Source organism: Lagenorhynchus albirostris, chromosome 14 (genome assembly GCF_949774975.1).
Source record: "Lagenorhynchus albirostris chromosome 14, mLagAlb1.1, whole genome shotgun sequence".
Classification (NCBI taxonomy): domain Eukaryota; kingdom Metazoa; phylum Chordata; class Mammalia; order Artiodactyla; family Delphinidae; genus Lagenorhynchus; species Lagenorhynchus albirostris.
The window spans coordinates 38,043,714-38,056,425 of NC_083108.1; the positions used below are offsets into that span (position 1 = coordinate 38,043,714).

A 12,712-nucleotide genomic window follows, 5' to 3' on the forward strand; every position below is an offset into this window, starting at 1 on the left:
TGCAGTGGTTAAGAATCTGCCTGCCAATGCAGAGGACACGGTTCAAGCCCTGGTCCAGGAGGATCCCACATGCCGCGGAGCAACTAAACCTGTGTGCCACACTACTGAGCCTGTGCTCTACAGCCTGTGAGCCACAAATACTGAGCCCATGTGCCACAACTACTGAAGCCTGTGCACCTAGAGCCTGTGCTCCGCAACAAGAGAAGCCACCACAGTGAGAAGCCAGTGCACCACAATGGAGTGTAGCTCCCGTTCGCCGCAACTAGAGAAAGCCCGTATGCAGCAACGAAGACCCAATGCAGCCAAAAGTAAATCAAAATAAATAAAATAAATAAACCAAAAGCTTGTTCTCTGAAAATATTAATAAAATCATAACCTCATTAATTTCCTGGTCAATTCCCAGAATTCTCTCCCACAAAAAAAAAAAAAAAGAGGGTATGAGAGAAAAGAGACAAATTGCCAATAACAGGAATAAGAAAGGTAACATCACCAGGGATTCTTCAGGTAATAAAAGGATCAAAAGGGAATACTATGAACAACTTTATGCCAATAAATATGACAAATCAGATAAAAGGGGCAAATTTCCTGAAAGACACAAACCATCAAAGTACACCCACGAAAAATTAGATATCTTGAATGAAATAGCCCTGTATCTATTTAAAAAATTATAGGTAGTTAAAAACCTTCCCACAAAGATAACTCAAGGTCAGTTTGCTTCACTGGGAAATTCTACCAAATATTTAAAGAAGGAAATACCAATTCTTCACAAACTCTTCCAGAAAATTGCAAAGGAGGATATATTTCTATGAGGCTAATATTACTGTGATACCAAAACCAGATGAAGCCATTACAAGGAAAGAAAACTACACAGCAATGTCTCTCACATACTATATATGAAAGTTTTAAACAAAATTTTAGCAAATTGAATCCAACAATATATAAAAATATAAGAAATCATCAACAAAATGAAAAGGCAACCTACTGAATGGGAGAAAATGTTTGCAAATCATCTGATAAGGGGTTAATATAAAAACTATATAAAGAACACATACATCTGAATAGCAAAATATAAAATTAAATTAAATAAATAAAAAATAGGCAAAGAATCTAAATAGACATTTTTCCAAAGAAGACATATACATGGCCAACAGAAACATGAAAAGATGCTCAACATCACTAATCATAAGGGTAATGCAAATCAAAACCACAATGAGATATCACCTTACACCCATTAGAATGGCTATCAACAAAAAGACAAGGAATAAGTGCTGGAGAGGATATGGGGAAAAGGGAACCCTGTGCCTTGCTGGTGGAAATGTAAACTGGTACAGCCACTATGAAAAACAGTATGGAGGTTCCTCAAAAAATTAAGACTGGAATTAACATATGATCCAGCAATTCCACTTCTGGGTATTTACTCAAAGAAAATAAAAACACTAACTTGAAAAGATATGTGTACCCCCATGTTCACTGCAGCATTATTTATGATAGCCAACATATGGAAACAACCTAAGTGTCCATCAAATGGATAAAGAAAATGGATCAATGGATAAAGAAAACGGACAGACACACACACCGTGGTGGAAGAGTATTCAGCCATAAAAAACAATGAGGGCTTCCCTGGTGGCGCAGTGGTTGAGAGTCCGCCTGCCGATGCAGGGGACACAGGTTCGTGCCCTGGTCCAGGAAGGTCCCACGTGCTGCGGAGCGACTGGGCCTGTGAGCCATGGCCGCTGAGCCTGCGCGTCCGGAGCCTGTGCTCCGCAACGGGAGAGGCCACAACAGTGAGAGGCCCGCGTACCGCAAAGAAAAAAACAAAATAAAACAAACCAAAAAAAACCAATGAAATATTTCCATTTGTGACAACATGGATAGACCTTGTGGGCGTTATGCTAAGTGAAATAAGTCAGACAAAGACAAATACTGTACGATCTCACTTATAAGCAGAATCTAAAAACAGCAACAATAAAAAAAACCCACCAAGCTCATAGACATACAGAGAATGAATTGGGAGATGCCAGAAGCCAAGACTGGGGGATATATGAAATGGGTGAAAGGAGTCAAAACGTACAAACGTCCAGCTATAAATAACTAAGTCAGGGGGATGTAACATAGAGCATGGTGATTATAGTTAATATTGCACTGCGTATTTGAAAGTTGCTGAAATCTTAAAAGTCCTCAGCACAAGAAAAAAATATTTCTTATAACTATGTATGATGATGGATGTTAGCTAGACTTATTGTGGTGATCACTTCACAATGTATACAAATATTGAATCATTATGTTGTACACCTGAAACTAATATAATGTTATATATGTCAGTTATACCTCAATAAAAAGAATAATTGAAAAAATATATATATATATAATATAAGCATTTGGGGTTTGGTTCCAGGAATGCAAAGTTGGTTCATCATTTGAAAAATCAATCCATGTAATTCACCATATTAATAAACTAAAATGGGAAAAACATATGATCACGTTAAGAGATAAAGAAAAAACATTTGACAAAACCTAACATCCATTCCTGATAAAAACTCTCTGCAAACTAGGAACCGCAGGGAGATTTTGCAACCTGATAAAGAAGAGCCATAAAAAAAATCCACAGCAAGCATAACACTTAATGGACAAAACTAAATATTCTGTTGCTGAGATGAGGAATAAGGTGAGGACTTCTGATGTTACAACGTCTAGTCAACATTAAGACATCCATATGGGAAAGGAAGAAGTAAAATTTTCTTTATTCACAGGCAACATAAGCATCTATGTGGAAAATCCAATATCTACAATAAAGCTATAAGAAGTAATAAGTTTAGCAAGTTGCAGGATAAAAGACTGATTACAAAAAGCAACTGCATTTCCTTATGTGAGCAAAGAACAATCTGACATAAAATATATGAAATAAGGATAAATCTGACAAAATATGTGTAAGACCTGACACTGAAGAGTACAAAATATTCCTGATAATATTAAGATGTTAACACTGGGGAAAATTGGGTAGGAGATATAATGGTATTCTAGGTACTATCTCTGCAACTTTTGTTAAATATAAAATTATTCCAAGATAAAAGGCTTACTAAAAAAAAACAAACAAAACCCTGAGAGAAATTAAAGATCTAAATAAATGAGAGGCATACTGCATTCATGTGTCAAGACTCAATATTGTTAAAATTCTTCCACAATCAATCTATAGATTCAATGCAATCCCCATCAAAATTCCAGCACATACTTTTGTAGAAACTGTCAAGCTGATTATAAAATTCATGTGGAAAAGTAAAGAACCTAGAATAGCCAAAATACATTTGAAAAGTGATAAGAGAGTTAGAAGACAATTACTTCCTGGTTTCAAGACACAGTATAAAAAGCTATAGTTGTTAAAGAGACTGTGGCACTGGCATCAAAACAGGAAAGAAAAAAAAAAAGATGAGTAGGACAAAATAAAGTCTAGAAATAGACCCAAACATATATGGACAGCTAATTTTGACAAAGATGCAAAAGGTACGAGGTGAAGGGATAGTCTTTTCAACAAATAATGATGGAACAACTGGATATCCACATGCAAAAAAAATCAACTGTAATATATACTCCATACAACAGGAAGAATTAATAAAAGATGTATCATAGGTCTAAACATAAAACTTAAAATCTATAAAACTCCTAGAACAAAATGTGGCAGAAGAACTTGAGTCAGGCAAAGATTTCTTTCTTTCCTTTTTCTTTTATGGCCACTCTGCACAGCATGCGGGATCTTAGTTCCCTGACCAGGGATCAAACCCACGTCCCCTGCAGTGGGAGTGTGAAATCTTAACCACTGGATCACCAGGGAAGTCCCAGGCAAAGATATCTTAGATACTACATTAGAAGCACAAACCCAATACAGAAAAAAATTGATAAATGAGACTTCACCAAAACATACAACTTCTGCTCTTTGAAAAACATTGTTAAGAAAATGAAGGAAATGTCACTGGGGAAAACTACCTACATAGCATATATCTGATAAAGTAGTATCCAGTGTATATAAAGAGCTTTTCAAAATTCGGTAATAAGAAAACAATACAATAAAGAACTGGGCAAAAGATTTGACCAGATACTTCATCAAAGAAGACATACAGTTGGAAAATTAGCACATGAAAAGCTGTTCAACATCATTAATCATTACGGAAATGCAAATTACAGGCACAATGAGATATTACAAACCTATCAGAATGGCTAATGTTAAAAAGATTGACAATACCACGCACTGGTGAGGGCATGGAGCAACTGGAACTCTCATATATTGCTAGTGGGATTGTAAAATGGTACAGCCACTTTGGAAAATAGTTTGTCAATTTCTTAAAAATTTAAATATACATCTACCATATACCCAGCAATTCCACTCATATGTATTTACTCAAGAGAAATGAAAGCATATATCCATGCAAAGACTTGTATACAAATATTCATAACTGCTTTATTAATAAAAGCCAAAAACTGGAAATCACCCAAATGTCCATTAATAAGTGTATGGATCAACAAATTGTAGTATATCTGTAAAAGGGAAGACTATGCACAAAAAAAAATGAGCAATTGATACATGGAACAACATGGATGAATCTCAAATTATTACGCTAAATGAAAAAAGCCAGATGAAAAAGAGTGCATACTATATGACTCCATTTATACAAAAATTTAGAAAATGTAAACTACTCTATCATGATAAAAAGCAGATTAGTGGTTTACTAGGGATGGGGAGGAGGAAATTTGGGGGGCTGATGGTATGTTCACTATCTTGATATGTAGTGATTATTTCACAGGTATAAACATATGTCAAAATTTATCAAATTGTTCACTTTCAACATGCAGTTGACAGCACGCTAATGACACCTAAATAAAGCAGCTAAAAATGTTAGTTCAAAAAAGAAATGCACATACTTGCTACAAGTGAGCCAACTTGAAAAGGAGAAAATAATTATGTGATTGACAGTGCCCTAAGACACAAATTAGCTGCTCAGTAGAAGCACAGTTATTCTTGCTACTTATGCCCTATTCTTTTCAAAGGGCGTTGTATTAACAGAAGGAAGTACCACCCTCTCAGTACCACCCTCATAAAGAGGACAACAAACAAGGGGGTGGGGCAGAAGGAGCACAACAATTATTTCCTAGGACGTCCCTCAATACAGGCCAGTAGCAAGAAACCACAGCAAGAGCAGGGACAAAAAACAAACATACCAAAAAACCCCCAAAACAAAACAACCCCATAGGTGCCCATCCAGGTGGGCAGCTCTCATCATCATGCTTAAAACAGATAAATAAATTAATTTTCTTGGTGTTTTAATAAATAAATTTTAGGAAAGTTAGGGGAATGTGTAGGTCTCAGACCTTTCACACAATCCTCCACAGTATATAAATACTGAATAGCAAGTTCAAGATCATTCTCCCAGGCAGATGTCTGAGATGCACTATTCCGCAGTGTCACGTGCTGGTGGCTCACTGAGCTGGCCACCATCCTGCCTCACCGTGGCAAGGGCCAAGGGACTCTACTCACTTAGGTCAGCACCCACAGTGTCCTCAAGAGATGGTCAGATGGCATACATGGTGCGGGGTTTCACCTTCTCATTCCCCTCTGTCTCCAGGACTCCCATTACTAAAAATTTATGTTACCACATTTTTAGCTCTCATTTTAAGATACCTGATTAAATAGTTTCTGAGTAGGGGCATAAATCGGCTCAAACCAAGTATTTAAGAACAAAAATGTGCAGCTGAAACAGATTTAAAAGGCAACTGCAAGCTTCTGATGGGACAGAATGGAAAAGAGACTGAGAAAGCAAGATTCAGAAAAATCAGGCACCTGTGGCCTTTCGTGTCAAATTCTGCCTCCATCACTACTAAGCTTGCAGGAGCCTGATGACTCAAATAACCTGTGACCAAGTAGAATAAAAAAGTAAAATGCCCTACCTTACAAGCTGAGGCAAGCAGTGTCTTTGAATTGCTACAAGCAACACAAAATATTTCATAACCATGTCCGTATCTAAAATTTAAAAAGAGAAAATGGATGACCCCTGTAAGTAGGTAATTAGTAAATGCACCTATTCTTGTGCTGCAAAATTTTTAAATGAGAGAAGAAATCAATCTCTCCAGCTAACACACAGTTCTTTTAAGAAACATTGTACTTTTGTCTAGGTAAATATTTGGGGTAAAAGCAGAGACTGGAGAAAAATGCCAACTTCCTAGTAGTAATACAACTTATTCAAACAACTAGATTAAAATACAACTTTTCACTGCCAGCCAGCCACTACCATAAATAACAAACCATAGAAAGGTCCTGATAGGGAAACACTGTAGGAAAAAAAAGACCAAGAGAATAACAAAACTTAAAATTTTTTTTAAAAAGGAAAAAAAATAGTGTTATGTCTCTCTACTTTAAAAATCAAGACCAATAAATCTAGTAAATATAATACATAGCAATATAAATATCTATGTGAAGTTTGATTTTCACCCCTTATGAAGGCCATCAAGAGATGTTTACAGCAGGAGGGAAAATGTAGGTAAGAGGAAAGCAAAGGAGAAAATCAAATTGGTTGGGAAGGGGGCATCACAAGTTACGATCGAATCAGACTAAAGAGCTAAGTACAATTTAACTTACAGTTTTTGAACTTCAGGCCACAAAGTATTTTGCAGAAGATGATCCTCAGTGGGAGGTTCTACAATAAATTTACAGCATTGCAATTAATTTTTCCACTTTCATGCAGATAAACAAGTGAATTCTGCAGCACTTATTTAGGTCAGTGGTGACAGACCCCATACTATGTGTACTGTACTAATGATTCTAGCGAACCATCTTTTTGCCTTTTCTTACCAGTAAGTATGGAGGGTTGAAAGGCCACCTGGTGATATTCGAAACCAGTACTAGTTAACAGCTCCTCTTCATCAGAAGGCTGAGAAGCTATATCTCCTAGTTTAGAACAAACATCAACATCATGAATGTAGTCATCAACTTTATGTCTCCTGCACATGTCCCAATATTAAGGCCACTAGTTAGAAAATAGTGGTACCTGAAGGCAGTGTAATTCAACACTGTATCCGCGTGATGGCAAAGCCAAGGGTATTTCCACTACTCTGGTATTTTCCAAATGCGCTCCTAGAGCACTGGTCAATTCCATAGATTCCTTCCTTTTCCTTTGACCTAATGTTTCCCAAACTTTTTAAACTGTGGAACACATTTTTCAAGCTATCCATATTAGCATCTGTGGTTGTGAGTGCTCCCCGAAATACACTTTGTAAAAGCAGCACCTATTTCAGGGTCTGCATGTGTGCACAGAGTAGTTACCATGAAATAGCTGATAGAAGAGATGCGTGTACTGTGATTTTTAAAAATAATAAATCACCTGTAATGAACATTAGGTACATAATATACAAATGTGTAACTAGGTTTTAAGCACCACTATAGGTTCAGTAATTTTGGAGACGAAAGCCTTACCCTGAAAGACAGCTTTATTTGATAATCCCAAAGCAGGGACGGTAGCTCCTTCTGGAAGATCACCATCTTGCTGGAATAAAAAGTATGATACATGTTTTAAATGCTAAAAGTTACTGTTACCTCAGTCACTATTAAAAAAATGTTATGCTCACAAATGCTGAGAAGCAGTGTAAAGACCATTTTACCATTCTGTGTAGATGTCTGCCCACACTTCCATTTCCTGAACTGAGAGATGCAATACTAAGCAATCACTCTCCAGCAGAGAGGCTCCAGCTAATCCCCAGCACCGACCCAATCCATAACGTCGGGCATCCTCTCATCCACAAGCTCATCGAACCCTGACAGCTCAATGGGTGTCAGGGTATGACAAGGACAGCACTGTGCTGGCTTCTAGCAAAGAATGGGCTGAGAATGGAAGGCCTGGAGCTTTATTTCCAAGAGTCTCACAGGCACATCCCTGGTGATGCTCATATAAACACACATGTTTCCCAGGAAGGCACATAGTATTTTCATTAAACATATTTAAAATTTTGAATACTCTAAAACCTTGTAACAGAGTGCCCTTTGAAGTGGCAATAATCTGCTTATATCCTACAATATCAATTAAATTACTACATATGAAACAAATGCTAACCATCAAAATTGGCACATGTCCATAAGCTAAGAGCATTTCTTAAAATTTTAATTTTAATACAGGGGCTGGAACTGAACACAAACATGAGCTATGGGGAATTTAAACCATCACCAAGAATAGGTACCTGAAATGCAGGATGCTTTATTTTAGAAAACAAGAAAAATAAAACACCATGGAAAAGAGCAATAAGAGGCATTCCTATGTATCCCAACATTTAGTATGGGAACAAACCCAAAAAGCAGCAAGAGGCTTTCCAGTCTACAGGATTCCTGTATCTTAGGACACAGAATTGAATATACACCTGGGACTAGCCTCTTATGGAATCCTAAAACCACATTTCAATCCCTAGAATTGTCAGATCCTCAAACCAACTTGCCCTCCACCACCATATGCTCAGCACGGTATAATAACCAGTCGAGGTCTCCCTTTTGATCTTGTTCCACTGTCCATTAGCATTAGAAACAGCATAACAGAATCTTTCATCTCCTTTACCTAATCAAGAGAGCCTGTGGCCTGAGGCGCCCATGATACACTCCAAGAAACATAGTTGGACATTTCTTTTAAAATGACTTTTACTTTCTTCTCCAGTCTTACCCAGACTGGTGCTAGTGTCCCTGCCTTCAAAGTCTCTGGGCTCAAAGGTATCCTGCTCCCACATAACTCTTCGCCCCAAAGTGCTTTTCATCACTTTCTTTGTTTAGGGACCTCTGCTGGTACCAGGGTCTGAACTATGCCTGCCTCCCAAGGTCCTCCACCATTTGACTTTCCCCCAGCCCCTCCATTTCCCTCTATATACTCTTCATTCAAGCAGCTCTGGCCACCCCACTGCTCTCTGTCCTTCCATCTGCCTGTCAAAATTGTACTCATCCTTTTCAAGATCAGAAGCAAATTCATGACCCAACTCTAAGTACTGCAACGGACTGTATGACGTGCACTTCTGTGTAACACAACTACCTTCCTACTTACTTTCCCTTCCTTCATAACTGGTTACTTTATAATGTTTATAACCTATGTATTTTTGTAAGTGCTCAAATCTTTTGTAGAAAGGGGGTATAAACAAACATTAATAAAAACTTACCCTTTCAAAACTCAAATGAAGCCCCATTTTCTCATTACTCTACTACAGCGACCACTTCCTCCTATGAAAATTACTTTAGTCACAAGATTTAGCAATTAACTGGTTTCATCTAATAATTACAGGTACATTAGTTCCATTGTCCACTACCCCTAATCTACATCTAGATGGTAATCTCCTTGAAAATATGACCCATCTATTATGCTTTGTTTTATCGTAGTTACCAAGCACAGTGAAGACGCACAGTATTCGTGCCTTAATTTAACATTTTAATTCTTTACAGTCTCTTGGGCTTAACTGTTACAAAATTTCTTATATTAATATTTAAATTACTGCCTGCCACAGTGCACACAAAAGTTTGTCAAGCCAATAATAAAATGATTTGACTTTCTTTCTACCCATATACTCCATTTACAGCCTTAAGTGAAACTTTCTAAAATTTTCTTTTTTTTTTTTCCGGTACGCAGGCCTCTCCCGTTGTGGAGCACAGGCTCCGGACGTGCAGGCTCAGCAGCCATGGCTCACGGGCCTAGCTGCTCCGCAGCATGTGGGATCTTCCCGGACCGGGACATGATCCCGTGTCCCCTGCATCGGCAGGCGGACTCTCAACCACTGCGCCACCAGGGAAGCCCTAAAATTTTATATGAAGGGTTAACTAGATCTAGTTAAAACATTTAGAGGAATACTCACATTACAAAGTACGTGATTCAGTGACTGGCCCGTAATGGCACAAAAATTTTCCACAAAAATTCGAGGTGCAGAAAATACTCGAAGAACCTTTTCATCTGCTCCAGATACAAACTGAAACCTACTGATCATTGCCAAACATTTCAGGTCATATCCGTGTATCTGAGGCCTTGCAATTTCATGCCAGGTCACCTGGGTATCAAAATAAGATAAACAAAAATGATCACGTTTCAAAAACTGAATTCTTTTCAACAAGCAAAATACCAGACACAAAATCATTCATTATGCCATGGAAATGTGACCATGGGACAGATTCATCCAAGTTGTTCTGTTTATCAACAGATCAATACTTTTTATTGCTGAGTAGTAGTCCCTTGTACAGCTATACCACAACTTGTTGATCTATTCACCTACTTACAGACATTTGGGTTGTTTTCCAGTTTTTGTCTTACTAGAAAAAGTCACAAATTTTCGTGTGTAAGTCTTTGCATGAATATATTTCTCTTGGGTAAATATTACCTATGGGTATAATAACTGGATGATGTGGATGTATATTTAAATTTTTAAGAAACTGCCAAATGATGTCCCAAAGTGGCTGTCCAGTTTAGAATCCCACCAGCAGTGTATGAGAGATCCAGCTGCCCACACCCTCCCTCATCAACACTAGTGCAGTCAGCCTTTCAACTGTAATCATTCTAATAGGGGAGTCATGGTATCTCATTGTAGCTTTAATATGCATTTCCCTAATGACTAATGGTGTTGAGAATCTTTTCCTGTTCTTATTTTCCATCCATACATCTTCTTTGGATAAACATCTTTTGCCCCCTTTTTTAAAAAAATGGATTGTTTTCTTATTACTGAGTTCCAAAAAGTTCTTTATATACTCTAGATAAAAATCTTTATCAGGTATGTGTTTTGTAAATACTTTCTCCCAGTTTGTGACTTTTCATTCTCCTGACAATGTCTTTCAAAGAGTAGAATTTCACATTTTGGTAAAGTCTGATTTATTGATTTTTTTTTAAAGGATCATGAATAAACAACAACTGAGTTATACTGATAACAAATTACCAAGAGCCACAGAAAACCACTCCAAAATTATTTGCCTTGTTTTTTACTCGACTATAGTGTTGTTCCCAATGTCCTCAACTCTACCAATTTTAATCTACCACATGCCGCTGAAGCAGAAATGTCAGTGGTCAATTTCATTAGCTTCATAGACTGACCCAGAGTCAGTTCCATGAATTTTTATCAGAAACTGAAGCTGACTATAGTTTCTCTGAGTATACAGTTCAATGGTTTATCAGTGGTAAAGTTTTATTGCGGTTTTTAAAGCTCAGGGCCAAGCCTGAAAAGTTCCTTGAACAAAAACCGGCCTCGACCACTATTATTTAACACTATATGATGTTAGAAATTAGCTTTTACTTCAGACTTGATAGTGTTTCTTTCTTTTTTTGGCTGCGCCACGCGGTCTGTGGAATCCTAGTTCCTTGACCAGGGACCGAACCCAAACCAGAGCCCTCGGCAGTGAAAATACAGAGTCTCAGCCACTGGACCATCAGGGAATTCCCTTGTCAGTGTTTCCTAATGAGTTAAATCTAAAATTACAAGGTATTATGAGAACTTTTATGTGGAACTGAAGTAAACACATTTTGACAGCTAACATTTTAATTGTTTGAATTATAAAGAATATATGTATGCTTAAGTTTCCTTTAACTGAAATACAGTTGAAATAAAATGTAGTGTTATGTTAGTTTCAGGTGTGTAACATAGTGACTCGACATTTAAATACATTACAAAATCGTCAACCACGGTAAGTCTAGTAACCACCTGTCCCCATACAAAGTTATTACAGCATTATTGACCATATTCCTTATGCTGTATATCACACTCTTGTGACTTATTTATAACTGGAAGTTTGTGCCTCTTAATCCCTTCACCTATTTCACCTGGCTTCAAACCTCTGGCAAACACCCATTTTTTTCTTTGCATCTATAAGTCTGTTTTCACTTTGTTCGTTTGTTTTGTTTTTTAGACTCCACATATGAGATCATAAGGTATTTGTCTTTCTCTATCTGACTTATTTCACTCAGCACAATATCCTCTAGATCCATGTTGTGATTAATGGCAAGACTTCATTTTTTTTCCATTTTTAAAAATTTTTAATTTTTTAATTTTATTGAAATAGTTGATCTACAATGTTGTGTTAATTTCTGCTGTACAGCAAAGTGACTCTGTTGTGCATATATTTCAGACTTCATTTTTTTAATAGCTGAGTAATATTCCATTGCCTATATACCACATCTTCTTTATCTACTCATCAACGGACACTTAGCTGCTTCCATATCTTGGCTATTATAAATAATGCTTCAATAAACAAAGAGGTGAATACATTTTTTCTAATTAGTGTTTTTGTTTTCTTCAAGTAAATACCCAGAAGTGAGACTGCTAGATCATGGGGTGGTTCTATTTTTAATATTCTGAGAAACCTCAATACCATTTTCCACAGTGGCTGCACCAAACTTACATTCCCACCAACAGTGCAGGAGGACTCCTCTTCTCCACCTCCTGGCCAACCGTCATTATTTGTTATCTATTTGATGATGGCCATTCTGACAGGTGTGAGGTGGTAACTCATTGCGGTTTTGATTTGCATTTCCCTGATGATTAGTGATGCTGAGCATCTTTTCATGGGTCTGTTGGCCATCTGTATGTCTTCTTTGGAATGCTTCAGTTTTTAAGAAAATACGAAACCGTTTTCCAGACCGGCTATACCGTTTTGCATTCCCATTAGCAATGTAAGAAAGATCCGGTCACTCGGCATCCTTACAACCACTTGCTGTTGTCAGTATTTTATACCTTA

General features: G+C 37.3%; 1 protein-coding gene across 1 annotated transcript in view; it reads right to left on the minus strand.

Moving 5' to 3' along the window:
• The window catches only part of ELP2 (elongator acetyltransferase complex subunit 2), a 43,290-nt gene that overhangs the window by 9,691 nt on the left and 20,887 nt on the right, over positions 1 to 12,712 (minus strand). Inside the window, exons 13-17 of the mRNA XM_060170199.1 lie at positions 9,856 to 10,044; positions 7,457 to 7,526; positions 6,836 to 6,931; positions 6,623 to 6,680; positions 5,935 to 6,007 (exon numbers count right to left, since the gene is read on the minus strand). Coding sequence (XP_060026182.1) covers positions 5,935 to 6,007; positions 6,623 to 6,680; positions 6,836 to 6,931; positions 7,457 to 7,526; positions 9,856 to 10,044 — 486 coding nt within the window. The remainder of the gene's footprint in view (positions 1 to 5,934; positions 6,008 to 6,622; positions 6,681 to 6,835; positions 6,932 to 7,456; positions 7,527 to 9,855; positions 10,045 to 12,712) is intronic.